The sequence below is a fragment of the Panulirus ornatus genome, chromosome 39 (assembly GCF_036320965.1).
Source record: "Panulirus ornatus isolate Po-2019 chromosome 39, ASM3632096v1, whole genome shotgun sequence".
Taxonomy (NCBI): domain Eukaryota; kingdom Metazoa; phylum Arthropoda; class Malacostraca; order Decapoda; family Palinuridae; genus Panulirus; species Panulirus ornatus.
This window is the reverse complement of record NC_092262.1, coordinates 8253372-8274074: the sequence shown is the minus strand read 5'-3', so window position 1 is coordinate 8274074 and position 20703 is coordinate 8253372. Positions and strand designations below refer to the sequence as shown.

Genomic DNA, 20703 nt, shown 5'->3' with positions numbered 1-20703 from the left:
ATATAACAGTCAGTCGATATTTCTCTCGTGTCTCCTCTGATGATGTGATTATTACACGAAAGTGCACTTGGGAACTTTTCGTGTTTCATTTTCCCCGTGGACTCATAGGAATATCTTGATTATGCGCAAAATTGTGATCCTTTCCAATATATATATATATATATATATATATATATATATATATATATATATATATATATATATATATGTGTGTGTGTGTGTGTGTGTGTGTGTGTGTGTGTGGTGTGAGGTGGTTTGATCGAGTAAGTAACGTAAGGGTAAGAGAGATGTGTGGAAATAAAAAGAGCGTGGTTGAGAGAGCAGAAGAGGGTGTTTTGAAATGGTTTGGGCACATGGAGAGGATGAGTGAGGAAAGATTGACCAAGAGGATATATGTGTCGGAGGTGGAGGGAACGAGGAGAAGAGGGAGACCAAATTGGAGGTGGAAAGATGGAGTGAAAAAGATTTTGTGTGATCGGGGCCTGAACATGCAGGAGGGTGAAAGGAGGGCAAGGAATAGAGTGAATTGGATCGATGTGGTATACCGGGGTTGACGTGCTGTCAGTGGATTGAATCAAGGCATGTGAAGCGTCTGGGGTAAACCATGGAAAGCTGTGTAGGTATGTATATTTGCGTGTGTGGACGTGTGTATATACATGTGTATGGGGGGGGGGGGGGGGCCATTTCTTTCGTCTGTTTCCTTGCGCTACCTCGCAGGCGCGGGAGACAGCGGCAAAAAAAAAAAAAATATATATATATATATGAAATACATTAAGTATAAGAGATACATGAACTCAAACTTACACACGTACAACAACTCCACCACAGTAAACGGTGTGGTATAACTCCACCACAGTAAATGGTGTGGTACAACACCTCCACCACAGTAAACAGTGTGGTACAACACCTCCACCACAGTAAACGGTGTGGTACAACAACTCCACCACAGTAAACAGTGTGGTACAACACCACAGTAAACAGTGTGGTACAACAACTCCACCACAGTAAACAGTGTGGTACAACAACTCCACCACAGTAAATGGTGTGGTACAACTCCACCACAGTAAACAGTGTGGTACAACACCTCCACCACAGTAAACGGTGTGGTACAACAACTCCACCACAGTAAACAGTGTGGTACAACACCACAGTAAACAGTGTGGTACAACAACTCCACCACAGTAAACAGTGTGGTACAACACCTCCACCACAGTAAACAGTGTGGTACAACACCACAGTAAACAGTGTGGTACAACACCTCCACCACAGTAAACAGTGTGGTGGTACAACACCTCCACCACAGTAAACAGAGTGGTACAACACCTCCACCACAGTAAAGAGTGTGGTGGTACAACACCTCCACCACAGTAAACAGTGTGGTGGTACAACACCTCCACTACAGTAAACAGTGTGGTGGTACAACACCTCCACCACAGTAAACAGTGTGGTACAACACCACAGTAAACAGTGTGGTGGTACAACACCTCCACCACAGTAAACAGTGTGGTACAACACCTCCACCACAGTAAACAGTGTGGTACAACACCACAGTAAACAGTGTGGTGGTACAACACCTCCACCACAGTAAACAGTGTGGTACAACACCTCCACCACAGTAAACAGTGTGGTACAACACCACAGTAAACAGTGTGGTGGTACAACACCTCCACCACAGTAAACAGTGTGGTACAACACCTCCACCACAGTAAACAGTGTGGTACAACACCACAGTAAACAGTGTGGTGGTACAACACCTCCACCACAGTAAACAGAGTGGTACAACACCTCCACCACAGTAAACAGTGTGGTACAACACCACAGTAAACAGTGTGGTTGTAGTGTGGTTGTGGAGTGGGGGGGTGGTATTATCCACCCTCCACACACACACACACACGTCTCCCTAGTTATTTTCATGTATTATGACCCCATAACACGCCACCTGCAGACGACCACTCCACCTCCACCTCGGGGTCACACCACTACTGTTGTGGCTGTAGTAAGTAAGTAGGTGAGTAAGTAAGTAAGTAAGTAAGTAAGTAAGTAAGTGAGTGAGTAAGTAAGTTTTTATTAGTCAAATTGTAATACAAGATATATTACAAAATGAAATTCTTCTTGGCTTTGTGTAGTTAACTAAGGCACGAAATATGTCTTATTTCTTACTATGACAATTTATATTCTCTAGTGGTTCTATGAAGCTCAAAAAGTGTCTTTATCTTTTTTTAATATTCTTAAAGCGTTTCTATAGAGCTCAAAGTGTCATTTTTTTTAAATATCGTAAATGATTTAACTTTTAATATTCTCAATTGTTTCTATAAAGCACAAAAAGTGTTATATATATTTTTTTTAATATCGTAAATGATTTAACAATATTCATTTTTTTATATAAAGCTCGAAATGTCTATTCTTTTTATATCCTGGACAATTTAACCTTAATAATCCTCAAGTTTCTAAAAAGCTCGAAGTCTTATCTTTTAATATCCTCGAATATTTAACTTTAATATCCTCGGCCTTTTTTTTTTTTTTTTGTAAAGCTCGAAAAAAAATGCTTTATTTTTAATATCCTCGAATATTTAACTTTAATATCCTCGGCCTTTTTTTTTTTTGTAAAGCTCGAAAAAAAATGCTTTATTTTTAATATCCTCGAATATTTAACTTTCATATCCTCAAGCGTTTCTATAAGGCACGAAATGTGTCTTATTTTCTAATATCCTCGGCCATTTAACTTCTATAAAAATGTTTTATCTCCGGTTAATATAGCATTTTCTCTATCAAAAAGTCATATAAATCCGGTATTACGATAATCTCGCGTATTTCCGGACTTAGGCATTTACCTAAATTAAATGCCTCTCAGCTGGACTAGGTGGATGCAAAGGAAATATATAAGAAAGTCAAGGCCTTTTATACGAGTCAAGGCCTTTTATACGAAAGTCAAGGCCTTTTATACGAGTCAAAGCCTTTTATACGAAAGTCAAGGCCTTTTATACGAAAGTCAAGGACTTTTATACGAAAGTCAAAGCCTTTTATACGAAAGTCAAGGCCTTTTATACGAAAGTCAAGGCCTTTTATATGAAAGTCAAGGTCTTTTATACGAAAGTCAAGGTCTTTTATACGAAAGTCAAGGCCTTTTATACGAAAGTCAAGGCCTTTTATACGAAAGTCAAGGTATCTTATACGAAAGTCAAGACCTTATATACGAAAGTCAAGGCCTTTTATACGAAAGTCAAGGTCTTTTATACGAAAGTCAAGGCCTTTTATACGAGTCAAGGTCTTTTATAAGAAAGTCAAGGCCTTATATACGAAAGTCAAGGCCTTATATACGAAAGTCAAGGCCTTTTATACGAAAGTCAAGGCCTTTTCTACGAAAGTCAAGGCCTTTTATACGAGTCAAGGACTTTTATACGAGTCAAGGTCCTTTTATACGAAAGTCAAGGCCTTTTATACTTAAGTCAAGGCCTTTTATACGAAAGTCAAGGCCTTTTATACGAAAGTCAAGGGCCTTTTATACGAAAGTCAAGGCCTTTTATACGAAAGTCAAGGCCTTTTATACGAAAGTCAAGGGCCTTTTATATGAAGGCATGAAGTACACCATATTTCCTTCAATTGTGCAAGCTGGTTCCTTATTTTTTTCTTGATGTTACATGTCTACCTATTGCTTGGCAAGTACATCATCAACTTGTCTAAATACAAGGAAATCAAGTGCTCCCCCTGAGCTCTCTCTCTCTCATAATGTGAGCAGAAGACGCAGTTGGTGCGTGTGTATAATTACCTAGTTGTATTGTTAAGGTAGGGAGTTTTACACTCGTAAGGCCTCCCCCCCATCTCTTGTGTGAGTTTATAATTACTGTCACACTACCGCTACCCGTCTCTTAACCGTATATATATATATATATATATATATATATATATATATATATATATATATATATATATATATATATATACTCTTCCGTGTGTATGCGCCTCCCTCTTGCCTAAGCCATTTAGCGACCAGCTCCGAGGGAAGGATGAACACCTGAATTGGGTGTTATAGCAGACTGCCATGACGAGGATATATACACACACACACACACTAAATTACCGTGAGGGTATCTGATTCCTTGGCGTGGCAGTCGGTCCAATATATATACATCCAACCCTTACTTTCGCTTACTATGGACCTTCTAATATCACACAGAATGCTAGCTACATCCTCTGTATGTCTGTGTGAAGTGATGAAAGTTCTTTTTAAAGCGTTTAATGTCTACAGTTGGGAACATGCTTGGTTGACATGAGTGGTTTGTAATGTTATAGAGATGGGTTGCGTCCAGGGAGCAGACGAGAAAGTGTAACAAGTATATGTCTGAGGAGGATAGATGGGTTTATGTCAGGTGGGGTAGTGTTTCAGATGGGCTGGGAAGGTGATCATTTCCATGTGTATATATATATTTTGTAGATGTTTGTTGGAGTTAAGAGGATTTATCAGTTGTGAGGTGTGAGGCAAGGGTAAACTCTATTTTTACTTAGTGCTTCGTGGTTAAATATGAGTGGTTTAGATGAGAAAAGTCTAGTGATGTTACAAAGACCTGAGTACTAAGCATAACTACATAGAATTGTATTAGGGAGATCTCTTGTTTTATTGTGTTGATGGTAAGTTACAGTGGCTCCTTGGGCAACTGATGACTGCTCTGTTTTGTGTGTGTTTTTTTTAGCTTTCTTATCTTTGCTTTTGACAGGGTGGATGATCAAGCAGGTGAGGCATTGCTGACGGTACAACCAATGAATGATATGTAAAAGAACAGATATTTTTTGTCCAAAAAAGTTACTAGTATGTGTTCTGAGTTTGTTGCCTATGTGTTCATGCTTATGGTGCAGGTAATGAATCTGTGTGTGGTGTATTTTATGCCCTCAATAAAGGGAGCGATTAATCATTCAAGGTGACGGGAGGGTTCAGCATGGATTTAAATCTCTGGGTGTGTGACAGGACTTCTGTATAGATCTGAGCATTCTGTTCTGGGTGAGCAAGTAATCTAAAAGTGCTGTTGTGTTGCATGTTTGTTGTTCTTATCAGGGTGTTAGGGTGCCGTCTGCATATGAAAGGATTTTCACACTGTGGTCAGCAGGAAGTGAAGAAAAGTTAAGATAAAGGAAAATAAAAACAACGGGAGGAGAAAACTACTCCTTTGAAAATCTGCTGTAGAGCTTGAGATTTTAGAGGTAAAACCCCAGGGAAACCTGCTGAAGAGCTCGAGGTTTTAGAGGTGTAGCCCTTGTAAATAACACTGGCTTGACAGCCAGTTATGTAAACTGCAGGGAAATCAACTTACAGAGTATACCAGGGAAGGTGTTTCTGGAAATTGTAAGTCCACTGACAGTACATTGCCCCCAGAATACTACGTCATTCCAAATTCACTCAATGCCGTGCACACCTTTCACCCTCCTGTATGTTCAGGCCCTAACCAACTGAAACTTCTTTCACTCTGTACTTCTATCTCCAGTTTGATATCCCTCTTCTCCTTTTCCCCTCCACTTCTGACACATATATCCTCTTTGTCAACTTCTCCTTGCTCATTCTTTCCATATGTCCAGACCATTTCAGCACACTCTTCAGCTATCTTAACCACACTCTTCTCATTACACACCTCTCTCTCTCTTACCTTTTTATTACTTATTTGATCAAACTCCCTCACACCATACACTGTCCTCAAACATTTCATTTCTAACAGCTCCACTCTCTTCCATACACTGTTATCTAGAGCCCACACCTCACATCAAAACAACATCGTTGGAACTACTTTACCTTCAAATATTCCTATTTTTTGCTCTCCTAGATAGACCTCTCTTTCTACATACCTCTTAATGCTCAAAGAACCTTCACCTCAATACTCACCCTATGGCTCGCTTCCACTTCCATGTTTTCATTCGCTACCATGTCCACTCACAGACATCTCAAACAACTGACTTCCTCCAAATTTTCTCCATTCAACCTTACACCCAAACTAACCTGTCCCTCTCCTTTACTAAACCTAATATCCTTCCTTTTATTCATATTCACTCTCATTTTCCTCCTTTCACACATTCTCCCAAACTCAGTAACTAACTTCTGCTGTTTCTACTTAAAACCTGCCACCAGTGGTGTGTCTTCAGCAAGCAACTGACTCACTTCCTAGACCCCTTCACTCCTTACATACTGCATGTTCACCCCTCCCTTCCAGACCTTTGTATTTACTTCACTCATAACCACTAATAAATTGAAAGAGCCAAGATGACATTACACACCCTTGCCACAGACAAGACTTCACCTGGAACCATTCACTCTCCTCTCTTCCTACTCACACACATGCCTTACACTTTTCATAAGAACTCACTGCTTCAAGAAGCTTTCCTACCACATCATATATTCGAAAGATCTGTCAAAAGGCATCTTTATCAACCCTATCATATGCTTTCTCAAGACTCATAAATGCCACATACAAGTCCTTCTTTTTCTCTTCGTATTTCTCACACACTTTCTTCAAAGCAAACATACATATATTGGGATGATATGGTAAACATGGGTCAGTGTGCTGTCAACAGACTGAAGCAGGGTGACAAGCAGCTAGGGTAAACAATGGAAAGGTTCGTGAGGCTCAGTTGTGGATAGGAAGCTGTGGTTTCACTGAACTGCACATGAGAGCTAGAGAATGGATGTGAAGGTGGCCTTTCTTTGTCTGTTCCTCACTAATGCAGGAAATAGCAATCAGGTATGAAAAGAAAGAAATGAAATGGCAATCAAGTATAATAATAATGCTACCTCGCTAATGTGGGAAATGGCTAATAGTATGAAAAAAAATATTAATGATAATAATATATACTGTTTCCTGTGGGGCAGGATGGAACTGGGAATAGAAGAATGCGAGCAAGTACGAAAATATACATGTGTATATATGTATATGGCTGTGTATGTGTATGTTGATATGCATATGTACATGTATGGGTGTGTATGTATATGTGTGTACATGAGTGGATGGGTCTTTCTTTGTCTGTTTCCTTGTGCTACTTCTCTGATGCAGGAAACAGCAATCAAGTATAATGAATAACTAAATATATATATGTATGGAAGGGGGTAATAGAGATGAAAGCAATGTTTTTTTTTTTTTTTTTATACTTTGTCGCTGTCTCCCGCGTTTGCGAGGTAGCGCAGGGAAACAGACGAAAGAAATGGCCCAACCCCCCCCCCCATACTCATGTACATACACACGTCCACACACGCAAATATACATACCTACACAGCTTTCCATGGTTTACCCCAGACGCTTCACATGCCCTGATTCAATCCACCGACAGCACGTCAACCCCTGTATACCACATCGCTCCAATTCACTCTATTCCTTGCCCTCCTTTCACCCTCCTGCATGTTCAGGCCCCAATCACACAAAATCTTTTTCACTCCATCTTTCCACCTCCAATTTGGTCTCCCACTTCTCGTTCCCTCCACCTCCGACACATATATCCTCTTGGTCAATCTTTCCTCACTCATCCTCTCCATGTGCCCAAACCACTTCAAAACACCCTCTTCTGCTCTCCCAACCACGCTCTTTTTATTTCCACACATCTCTCTTACCCTTACGTTACTTACTCGATCAAACCACCTCACACCACACATTGTCCTCAAACATCTCATTTCCAGCACATCCATCCTCCTGCGCACATCTCTATCCATAGCCCACGCCTCGCAACCATACAACATTGTTGGAACCACTATTCCTTCAAACATACCCATTTTTGCTTTCCGAGATAATGTTCTCGACTTCCACACATTTTTCAAGGCTCCCAAAATTTTCGCCCCCTCCCCCACCCTATGATCCACTTCCGCTTCCATGGTTCCATCCGCTGACAGATCCACTCCCAGATATCTAAAACACTTCACTTCCTCCAGTTTTTCTCCATTCAAACTCACCTCCCAATTGACTTGACCCTCACCCCTACTGTACCTAATAACCTTGCTCTTATTCACATTTACTCTTAACTTTCTTCTTCCACACACTTTACCAAACTCAGTCACCAGCTTCTGCAGTTTCTCACATGAATCAGCCACCAGCGCTGTATCATCAGCGAACAACAACTGACTCACTTCCCAAGCTCTCTCATCCCCAACAGACTTCATACTTGCCCCTCTTTCCAGGACTCTTGCATTTACCTCCCTAACAACCCCATCCATAAACAAATTAAACAACCATGGAGACATCACACACCCCTGCCGCAAACCTACATTCACTGAGAAAGCAATGTAATTTCTAAATAATGTCACAAAGAAATTATACCTATTTCTGGGCCACTTTTAAGTGAAAAGACTAAGAATTTCATGATAACTTCATTGGCACACAAAACAAAACCATACTCCAGTATCTCATTTTAAGTATAATACCAAGCTATGGTTAATACCTACAATAATGAACTATGCAAGAAGAGAATATAGGGTATGGTGAGTAACTAGAGACCAGGATAACGAACATGTTCCAAAAACTTAGATGCATGCAATAATAAACTTTATTAGTCCAACTACTGACCTGGATGACAGATTTTCAAGAGGGGAGAGAGGAGGTAAACAGTTTAACAAACAAGAAGCTGCATTTCTCCTACCACACATCTCTGAATACTACACACTCATGCTATGGTTATGTGGAAGAGTTCATCAAAAAGTTAATATAGAGCAATAAAACTAATAATGTAGCCCATTGGTAATTTATTCCCTGGAAAAATAATCAGATCTAAATTTACCATAAAATACAATGACTTAGCTTTAACTTTGGTTTATTTTCATCTACTTTAATAAAAGGATTATGAAAGAAACATGTGCAACGTACCCTCAGAAATATTTTATCCTTGCACTTACCGGCTGTTCATATTAAGCTCTCGGCATATGTAAACATTTCAACCCAGCACATGATACGGTATGTTTAGTCAACATTTTTACAAATTAGTCTTCAGCTAAGAATCTTCTCTTGTGCCCAGTTAACACAAATCTGATAAAATATGGAACCAAGCTAATCAGAGAGGTCTGTAATATTGTTTATACATCAGAGGGAACTATTCACCAGTAAAATAAGCTTGTTCCCATTCCAAGAAATATCATAAAAAATTGAGCAAAATCTTGTTATATTAACCTCTGTGCTAAAGAAAGATGAGTGGCAATGGCACACAAACAAAACAGTAATGATATTTTTCTTTGAACAATCATTGCTTTCATATTTGCTCTAAAACAAATGAGAAAAATTGTTATAGAATCATTTCAATATCAATAACAGGATTTCAATTTGATTTTTAATTCTTTAATCATGAAATATCTAGTATCTAAGAAAGGATTAAACAAAAGTCACTGTCCATCATCACTTCCCATTAGGGAGTAATTTCAAATAGTCCATTTAACATGCTGACTGTGAAAAGAACATTTGAACATTTCTGAGAGTACTTGAAAAATTGCTTTTTTTTTTTTTTTTTTTTTTTTCCAAAAGAAGGAACAGAGAAGAGGGCCAGGTGAGGATATTCCCTCAAAGGCCCAGTCCTCTGTTCTTAACACTACCTCGCTATCGCGGGAAATGGCGAATAGTATGAAAAAAAAAAAAAAATATATATATATATCATACAGTGCTATTCCAAAAGAGGCATACTGGACGGAATGTAATTAAAACTACAACATTTCATACTCTACAAAAACAGATACATACAGATGATACAATACTGTAAAGAAATATACAACTACGTAGTTTAGTGCTATTACATATCACTAATTAAAAATGTACTTCATGAAACAAGATTTTATGGTTTGCTTACAGAGGCTTTAAGACTAAAAATCTTAAAATACCTAAGTATCATTGAAAAAATTCTCATTTTTAAAGTCTACTAGATAACAAAATTAAAAAATCAATTAACTAATAATATTTCTGATTCATGTAAAAAATAATACTGTTACATGTATTACATGAGGGCAATGTGACCCTAATTTTCAACCTTTAATTACTTTCACTCAGTAAATTCTCAATCAACACTGTTTGATGTCTAAGAATAATCATTTTTTACATCCAAGACTAAATGAACAAAATAATACAGAAATCTGAATCAAGCTGACAGGAAAATTAGGGTATTTGTCACGTAATCTATGCATGACCTAAAAAAATTTGTGTGGAAAATAACAACCTGAGCCACATACTGCTGCTCAACATAGGCGAGAAACTTGAAAAATTTCTTTTCCATGGGTACTTGGATGCAGTTGTTCACCTGGTGGTAAGAAAATTTCGTCATAAGTTGTTCTTTTTACACATTTTTTTAAGTAAGCTGCACAACTAAGACTTTGTTCTTTTCCCAAATAAGCCTAACTAGGATGTAGGAAGGAAGGCCCCATGATATTTGTTTTAAAAAATTCAAGTCATACTTAATTACTTCTCCCATCTGAGCAAGTTAAGAACCTAACGAACAAAAGCCTCATTTGCACAAATCCATTTACCCGCTTTCATGTATAATGCTCTGAAAACAAAATCCACAGTCCACAGTCAAGCCCCACTGACCATTCTGTGGTATACCTTGGTATCCCTCATTCTATGACTGTCACATTCAGCCTCCCCCCAACCCATTTGTTAACAGTTCAACCAACCATGGTGACACCACATAATCATGAATGCCTTATTCTCCTGGTAAAAATTCTGCAGTGTATTTACAGCACTCTCCTCAAGGGCTCTTCATTAACCCTATCATATAGTGTGTCACATACAATTTATTCTCTTTCTCCAAGTATTTCTCACAAATTCTTTGAAGCAAATGCTTGATCAACACATCCTCTGCCTCTCCTGAGGCCACGCTGCTCCACCTTAAGAAGTCATTCTGTGCATGCTATCACCTCCTCAATCACTGCTCTCCTATACAGCTTACCATGTATATATTCAACAAAACTTAAATCTCTATAATAATAACAGTAATAATAATAATAATACAATAATATAATAATAATAATGATAATAATAATAATAATAATAATAATAAGTGAAATTTAAGAATCCTTCTCAACCGATTTCCATATAAGTAACATATGTACAATTTACATGCCTTTCCATTTTTTCCTGAAATTTAATGGCCCCCACATATCCACTTTAAATTCTTTTCAGTGTCAATATATTTGGTTTCTCTAATGGAACGGTGCTGACACTGGCAAGTATAAGCTCGACTGCCACGCTGTGAATCCAGATGAGATCGTAGACGTCCAACATCAGGGTAATTGTTACGGAGAAAGAGATAATCAGTGTTTGATGTCCAAGTAAATCCTTCAAACGTTATCACAGCTAAGTCACAGACAAGACATCGCAGTTTATTGCAAGCTCTGGAAAATGGAGGTACACTACAATTAATCACAGGCTAATTCAGTGAGGAAGCATTCTGAACACTCTTATGGTTTAATTTCAATGAAAAACATTCTGAACACTCTTACAACTCAACAAATGACAAAGCATTCTTAACAATCATATGACTTAATTCAATTGATAAAGCGTTAGGAACACTCTTATGGCTTGAATATAGAAACAATCTGAACACTCTTATGGGTAAGGTAATTCACATTGAACTTCAATAGGTATTCATGTTAACATACAGTATTATTCCTCTCAAAAACAGGAAAAATATTTGAAGATGTTTAACATAACCTTTGTATATGATTCTTAGTATATGATTTAACATAACCTTAGTATATGATTCTCATTTGGTATATTCATGTTTACTCCCCTCATTTTTAAGGGTACAGAAAGTATGATAAAACCAACATCATTACATATTTCATCATATGCCACATCAGTAGTCTTATACAGTATACAAAAAGAGCCTACACTTTCAATAATGTTATGGAATAAAGGAAAGCCAACCAATCATATGATCAGCAAAAAGAAACAAAAAACCGACTGAAGCAGTCATAACTCCCCTTGCTGGCAGAAATATGGTATGCAAACAAGGCGGGAATCATTCACTGACAGGCAAAACCATCACCTTGTTTTAAAAGTGAGTAATCAGTTTTGAGTGTTCTTGCCACTGCTCCATTCCCCTGGGATTACGTACGGAGACTACATCATTAGGTAAATCATAATATAGTAATTTTCAAATGAGAGTTGGGGTGAGAGAGTATCATTAAATTTTAGGGAGAATAAAAAGATGTTCTGGAAGGAGGTAAATAAAGTGCGTAAGACAAGGGAGCAAATGGGAACTTCAGTGAAGGGCGCAAATGGGGAGGTGATAACAAGTAGTGGTGATGTGAGAAGGAGATGGAGTGAGTATTTTGAAGGTCTGTTGAATGTGTTTGATGATAGAGTGGCAGATATGGGATGTTTTGGTCAAGGTGGTGTGCAAAGTGAGAGGGTTAGGGAAAATTATTTGGTAAACAGAGAAGAGGTAGTAAAAGCTTTGCGGAAGATGAAAGCCGGCAAGGCAGCAGGTTTGGATGGTATTGCAGTGGAATTTATTAAAAAAGGGGGTGACTGTATTGGTGCCTGGTTGGTAAGGTTATTTAATGTATGTATGACTCATGGTGAGGTGCCTGAGGATTGGCGGAATGCGTGCATAGTGCCATTGTACAAAGGCAAAGGGGAAAAGAGTGAGTGCTCAAATTACAAAGGTATAAGTTTGTTGAGTATTCCTGGTAAGTTATATGGGAGGGTATTGATTGAGAGGGTGAAGGCATGTCCAGAGCATCAGATTGGGGAAGAGCAGTGTGGTTTCAGAAGTGGTAGAGGATGTGTGGATAAGGTGTTTGCTTTGAAGAATGTATGTGAGAAATACTTAGAAAAGCAAATGGATTTGTATGTAGCATTTATGGATCTGGAGAAGGCATATAATAGAGTTGATAGAGATGCTCTGTGGAAAGTACTAAGAATATATGGTGTGAGATGCAAGTTGTTAGAAGCAGTGAAAAGTTTTTATCGAGGATGTAAGGCATGTGTACATGTAGTAAGAGAGGAAAGTGATTGGTTCTCAGTGAATGTAGGTTTGCAGCAGGGGTGTGTGATGTCTCCATGGTTGTTTAATTTGTTTAAGGATGGGGTTGTTAGGGAGGTGAACGCAAGAGTTTTGGAAAGAGGGGCAAGTATGATGTCTGTTGGGGATGAGAGAGCTTGGGAAGTGAATCAGTTGTTGTTCGCTGATGATACAGCGCTGGTGGCTGATTCATGTGAGAAACTGCAGAAGCTGGTGACTGAGTTTGGTAAAGTGTGTGAAAGAAGAAAGTTAAGAGTAAATGTGAATAAGAGCAAGGTTATTAGGTACAGTAGGGTTGAGGGTCAAGTCAATTGGGAGGTAAGTTTGAATGGAGAAAAACTGAAGGAAGTAAAGTGTTTTAGATATCTGGGAGTGGATCTGGCAGCGGATGGAACCATGGAAGCGGAAGTGAATCATAGGGTGGGGGAGGGGGCGAAAATCCTGGGAGCCTTGAAGAATGTGTGGAAGTCGAGAACATTATCTCCGAAAGCAAAAATGGCTATGTTTGAAGGAATAGTGGTTCCAACAATGTTGTATGGTTGCGAGGCGTGGGCTATGGATAGAGTTGTGCGCAGGAGGGTGGATGTGCTGGAAATGAGATGTTTGAGGACAATATGTGGTGTGAGGTGGTTTGATCGAGTAAGTAATGTAAGGGTAAGAGAGATGTGTGGGAATAAAAAGAGTGTGGTTGAGAGAGCAGAAGAGGGTGTTTTGAAATGGTTTGGGCACATGGAGAAAATGAGTGAGGAAAGATTGACCAAGAGGATATATGTGTCAGAGGTGGAGGGAACGAGGAGAAGTGGGAGACCAAATTGGAGGTGGCAAGATGGAGTGAAAAAGATTATGAGTGATCGGGGCCTGAACATGCAGGAGGGTGAAAGGCGGGCAAGGAATAGAGTGAATTGGATCGATGTGGTATACCGGGTCGACGTGCTGTCAATGGATTGAATCAGGGCATGTGAAGCGTCTGGGGTAAACCATGGAAAGTTCTGTGGGGCCTGGATGTGGATAGGGAGTTGTGGTTTCGGGCATTATTGCATGACAGCTAGAGACTGAGTGTGAACGAATGGGGCCTTTGTTGTCTTTTCCTAGCGCTACCTCGCACACATGAGGGGGGAGGGGGATGTTATTCCATGTGTGGCGAGGTGGCGATGGGAATGAATAAAGGCAGACAGTGTGAATTGTGTGCATGTGTATATATGTATGTGTCTGTGTATATATATATGTGTACATTGAGATGTATGGGTATGTATATTTGCGTGTGTGGACGTGTATGTGTATACATGTGTATGGGGGTGGGTTGGGCCATTTCTTTTGTCTGTTTCCTTGCACTACTTCGCAAACGCGGAGGACAGCAACAAAGCAAATACAAAAAAGTAATTTTCAAGAGTAGAACATTGCATATCACTTTGGTTTATGCATGATGTAACCTAAAACTGACCTAAGTGTAACACCTGTTGACATCCCATTTGGCACTGATGTCCCACTGAGGCTTGGTTTACCACACTTCTTACTGCCATCTGACTGCAAACTGTGAGAGTCTTTACTGTTCGCTGTTTGTAGTGGCTGAGGGGGAGGTTCAAACTCATCCAGTAGATCCTTCAAATCATCTGTCTTCACACTTTCACTGTCAGAAGATGGTGAACAGAAATGAATAGTCCATTTCAGAACTACAAAACTGTTTTGATGCATATCCATATATAGCATGCCTGAATCTAAAGAAACATCATACTGTATGTCAGTAATTTTTTTTTTTTTTTTTTTTTTTGCTTTGTTGCTGTCTCCCGCGTTTGCGAGGTAGCGCAAGGAAACAGACGAAAGAAATGGCCCAACCCACCCCCATACACATGTATATACATACGTCCACACACGCAAATATACATACCTACACAGCTTTCCATGGTTTACCCCAGACGCTTCACATGCCCTGATTCAATCCACTGACAGCACGTCAACCTCGGTATACCACATCAATCCAATTCACTCTATTCCTTGCCCTCCTTTCACCCTCCTGCATGTTCAGGCCCCGATCAAACAAAATCTTTTTCACTTCATCTTTCCACCTCCAATTTGGTCTCCCTCTTCTCCTCGTTTCCTCCACCTCCGACACATATATCCTCTTGGTCAATCTTTCCTCACTCATTCTCTCCATGTGACCAAACCATTTCAAAACACCCTCTTCTGCTCTCTCAACCACGCTCTTTTTATTTCCACACATCTCTCTTACCCTTACGTTACTTACTCGATCAAACCACCTCACACCACACATTGTCCTCAAACATCTCATTTCCAGCACATCCATCCTCCTGCGCACAACTCTATCCATAGCCCACGCCTCGCAACCATACAACATTGTTGGAACCACTATTCCTTCAAACATACCCATTTTTGCTTTCCGAGATAATGTTCTCGACTTCCACACATTCTTCAAGGCTCCCAGGATTTTCGCCCCCTCCCCCACCCTATGATCCACTTCCGCTTCCATGGTTCCATCCGCTGCCAGATCCACTCCCAGATATCTAAAACACTTTACTTCCTCCAGTTTTTCTCCATTCAAACTTACCTCCCAATTGACTTGACCCTCAACCCTACTGTACCTAATATCCTTGCTCTTATTCACATTTACTCTTAATTATAATTACCCCACGACCCCTTTCTAGGAAAGAGTCATATTTTCCTACAGTCCAAGATTGTACTACTTCCAGTAGAAGGGAAATGGGCCGCACAAAGGCATACTTTCAAGAAAAAGGAAAATTTTGGGTTTTGACAGATATGAAATAGGTCAGCAAGGATCAGGCACACACCCTAGGACTTGAGGAAGCATGTCACCTGAGTCATATGCCTTAACCACGTCATGCTTTGTTAGTACCCAGAAGGCCCTGTGCAAGTAAAATAGAAGGAATACATAAGTTCAGTGGGAGAAGACATGAAGGAACACTAGGTGCAGAATCATCTTAAGTAGAACTGGAATACGATACAGTACCAAAAACAAAAAAATGGTTTTAACAGCTGCAGAGTTAGCTATAGATTAACTGTCAAAAGATAGGAGGATAAGGTGATTTACAGAAGTGACTGGAGATGCTTTTGGTTAAGGATCAGAAAAATTTATCATTAGAAGAGGTCATATCAGCATATTTTTTCTCTGGGGGTGTCTTTATAGTGAACAGCCCTGTGGTGATTCTGAGCAGAAATGAAAACAGAATGAAATTCAGGGGAAGTGAAGAGTTTCATGGCCCAATATGCTGTCCTGTTGCAACAGGCATCAACGTAGGAGTGACTGAACCAAGACTGAGGAAACTCTACCCAACTAAAAGTAATTAAAATGGGAGTCAGCCATAATGGCTAGGATAATGCAAAGAACTCATCGCACATCTTACTTCATGAATACAACTATTCTTCTCAGCTGTCACCTGCATTACATAATCATCTATTCTTGGTTCATCTGGGACTAATTTCAACCACATTTCAAGTACTGTTTTGTATGCTTCTGTAGTTGTTCTATGCATGTTTCTTGTTTCCCCTGGTAATATTTTTGTCATATATTTTTAGCATTTCTCATGGTATTCTTGAAGATTCAATAAATCTTCTTTGTTGAAAGGCTTTCAGGTTTAACATATTTGCTTTAATACTTTCCACTTGTTGCCATGTGTAGATTGTCATATACCTTTCCCTTATTTCTACACTATATAGTTCTTTCAGCCTTTCATGGTTAACTCTTAATTTTCTCTAATTTGTTTATTCCTACCTGTTTCATTGGTGACCATAAAACACAAAAGTATTCAATTTTGCTTCTTATATATATACATCACACATTTAACCACTAGGTTTTTATCCTCATTAAGAAAGTTCTCATTATTTGACTTGATAATGTTAACTAGGTTTTTATCCTTATTGTGAAAGTTCTCATTATTTGACTTGATAGTATTATCTTCTCAATATGCTCTCTGAAATCTAGTAAATCTATTTTCTCATTTATCACCCAAATCTTTTGTGTTTGTTCCACTTTCTATAACTTTCTCTGTTGGTAGGAAAAGAAGTACAATTCCACATCCCAACTATGGGAACCTCTATTTATACAGCTAACACAGCAGGAATCAACCTTACCAGTAAAACAATACCCATTCCATAGAGTCAGAAAGCCTGTGGAGGAATGACCAATAAGCCCTCCCTGTGTGACAGAGTTCACATTTCAAGGGAGGGATAGAGGGTGTGCGTGCCCTTCTGGAAGTAACAGAAATAAGACTGTGGTCAGAGGGCCCTAATGGGGCAGAAATAATACATGTAAAGTTGGAGGATTCTGAGGTAAAAAAGAGGTAGAATGTGTTGAAGGAGTGCTTGTGATGGGTAGGAACTCATGTTAGATGTTTTATTATTTGTCCCAGATAATTAAGAAAGTAAAGGTAAAGGGTTTCCACTTCACCAGGATCATCTTGAGCAGCCTAAACATCTAGTGTAAACTGAAATTCCCTGCATAGAGTCAGCATGGAGACATGAAACAGAAAACGCCTCAAGGCAGGAGGTCAAATTATTGAATAAACTCAGAAAAACATGCAAGATATAGAAACACAGTTACCAACTTTCTTACCTATTAACATCAATACACCTCAATTTAGATTTTGTGAAACTCTCTTCCACTTCATCAAGTAAGTCGTCAATATCATCCGCCATATTTGCCTGTCAAGATAGGAGTGGTCGGTTTTTATACTGTTTCATTCATAATAGGTGGATCAAGAGAAGATCCTCATTCAGATGCACCACAAACTCACACATACAAAAAGTGAAAACATCTTTTAAAGCTCAATACAGTTCTTTCTCTCTGTTCATTATGCACACTACGTCACTGGATGAAACAGCCATCTCAAATCATGCTCCTACCTTCAAATACAAAATGTTTCCACTGTAAGTGATTGATGGGCATTCCTTCTATGTCATCTCAGCCCCCAAGAGCTTATCTATTGAATCCATCTAATTCTTCTGAAGGTTACCTCTCCATCTTGGGGCTTTAAATAAATATCATAAATCTTCAATTTTTTATCTTCTGTATGTATTCACTTATTAGTGAGCCAATGTTCTAATTGCTTGATGTAGCGCTGCATGTTTGCTATTGCCTGGGGAGTGTCAGGGTGCTGTGAGGTGACATAAAGTTATCTCAATGAAATTGGACTTTCCCACTATGGTCTACAAGGGGTCATACAGAGAGAGAGAGACCACTGGGGTGGTCGTAAAAAGAATGGTTCCTTGAAATCAACCAGAAGCCTCTAACCTGTTGACTTCATCTCCCATATCACTACCTGAACCGGCAATGGCAAAATTGCTACCGCCATCACACAAGTTAGTCCACCATTCAATACGCTACCAGGTCACTGTGGTATGATATCACTAGCCATATGAATTGTCAGAATGAACCAATCAATAATATGACACAAAATATCTTTGGATGGACAAAGGCTAAGTTCAGCTGACTGGGTTCTTTGTACGGTAAGCAGATACGGCTGATTGGACTGACTGTTCAACAGCTTTGTGTTAAATTTTCTATAGCCAAACCTACAAAACATATGCAGTACCATTGTATAGAATGGTCCATTTAAATATTTTATATATCCAAGACCTGCCTACCATATCATCCTTGGGGATGGACTGTTATACGCAATGAAGTGGCCTGTTTAACGACACTGGCCCACCCTTACTATCTGACTCTCAAACTGAGGTTTACTCACCTTAGGCCTTCTCTTAAACTGGAGTTAGAGATTTAAAAACTGTCATAAAGAATAAAGTTCTTCATTACTATATCACAAAGAATCGAGCTTTTTACTAATAAAAAGAAATTCCAAGACTTGAAAAACTAATGTTTCTTATCTATATCATGTGAGTTATATAACAGCTATAATCAGCCTAGATGGTATATGACAGCTATAATCAGCCTAGATGGTATATGACAGCTATAATCAGCCTAGATGGTATATGACAGCTATAATCAGCCTAGATGGTATATGACAGCTGTAATCAGCCTAGATGGTATATGACAGCTATAATCAGCCTAGATGGTATATGACAGCTAAAATCAGCCTAGATGGTATATGACAGCTATAATCAGCCTAGATGGTATATGACAGCTATAATCAGCCTAGCTGGTATGTGACAGCTATAATCAGCCTAGATGGTATATGACAGCTATAATCAGCCTAGATGGTATATGACAGCTATAATCAGCCTAGATGGTATATGACAGCTATAATCAGCCTAGATGGTATATGACAGCTATAATCAGCCTAGATGGTATATGACAGCTATAATCAGCCTAGATGGTATATGACAGCTAAAATCAGCCTAGATGGTATATGACAGCTATAATCAGCCTAGATGGTATATGACAGCTAAAATCAGCCTAGATGGTATATGACAGCTATAATCAGCCTAGATGATATATGACAGCCATAATCAACCTAGATGGTATATATGACAGCTATAATCAGCCTAGATGGTATATATGACAGCTATAATCAGCCTAGATGGTATATGACAGCTATAATCAGCCTAGATGGTATATGACAGCTATAATCAGCCTAGATGGTATATGACAGCTATAATCAGCCTAGATGGTATATGACAGCTAAAATCAGCCTAGATGGTATATGACAGCTGTAATCAGCCTAGATGATATATGACAGCCATAATCAACCTAGATGGTATATATGACAGCTATAATCAGCCTAGATGGTATATATGACAGCTATAATCAGCCTAGATGGTATATGACAGCTAAATCACCTAGATGGTATGACAGCTATAATCAGCCTAGATGGTATATGACAGCTATAATCAGCCTAGATGGTATATGACAGCTATAATCAGCCTAGATGGTATATGACAGCTATAATCAGCCTAGATGGCGTTCTCTACCCTAACTAGTTTTCTAAATAACAAAGAAGTCATGTAAAAATGATATATAGTTATATGACAGCCAATACCTGGCCTTAAAATGTCATATAGACTTTTCACAAACAAAAAAAAGAAAAGGTGGTTGTCATAGCTATGTATTATAATTAAAAACGAACAATCTCTTTCCTTTGCTGTGTTGTTCACACGTTGTTATTCTGTGGCCAATAATCAATATTCCTCTCGCTTGGGCCCGGGTGCCATCTGTCGTCCCCAACACAGGATGGAATGTTAGTTTGTTTACATCGAGTTGAATCTTTCGCGTTCGTTTTTACTGGAATATTTATATATTGTCTTTTCTATACATTATTCATTCAATATAGATATTTTTAGCTAAACTGATATCGCAATTTAAATACTATTATCCAAAAAAGACTCTGCGAATTTCAAATTTTGATAAATGTATATTTTCCTGTATAGCAAATGCTTCTATACGTCAAAGACAGCGGATATATTCAGCGATCAATTAAGGTGCGAACATTTCTAGCGATCAATTCAGGAGCGAACATTTCCAGCAATCAATCTACGTAGCAAATATATCACTCGATCACTCGAGTAGCATTACAGACAATGACAGATCAACACAATGCACATAGCTTATTTCACTGTAAACACAGCTTATTTTGGAAGCCTTTATTTACTCAAATGATTAAGTCAGCCTCTTAGAACTGGTGGTCCTAATGGATGCTGAAGTTCCTTCTCGTCTGAATAGTTTTTGCTCTTTGTATACAAAGAATTGACCTCTACCTGTGTGGGATACTTTGGGTTGCTTCTAGCTCTATTTATACCCAGAGAATAAGAGTT

At 38.9% G+C, this 20703-nt stretch overlaps 1 protein-coding gene across 3 annotated transcripts; it reads right to left on the bottom strand.

Annotated features, from left to right (window-relative positions):
• Positions 1 to 8684: 8684 nt before the first annotated feature.
• On the bottom strand, positions 8685 to 20181 carry LOC139761100 (cilia- and flagella-associated protein 418-like). 3 transcript variants are annotated; one of them, XM_071684984.1, is made up of 5 exons: positions 20031 to 20181; positions 17549 to 17639; positions 14405 to 14590; positions 11056 to 11326; positions 8685 to 10233 (listed from the first exon to the last, which is right to left on the bottom strand). In XM_071684984.1, the coding sequence occupies exons 2-4, from the start codon at positions 17629 to 17631 to the stop codon at positions 11077 to 11079; spliced, it is 519 nt and encodes a 172-aa protein (XP_071541085.1). In that variant the 5' UTR covers positions 17632 to 17639; positions 20031 to 20181; the 3' UTR covers positions 8685 to 10233; positions 11056 to 11076. The 3 variants fall into 3 exon arrangements, with proteins under 3 accessions (XP_071541085.1, XP_071541086.1, XP_071541087.1); XM_071684985.1 differs by having other exon boundaries at positions 17549 to 17637; positions 20019 to 20172; XM_071684986.1 differs by lacking the exon at positions 20031 to 20181 and adding an exon at positions 17839 to 18994 and having other exon boundaries at positions 17549 to 17637.
• Between the last annotated feature and the right edge of the window lie 522 nt (positions 20182 to 20703).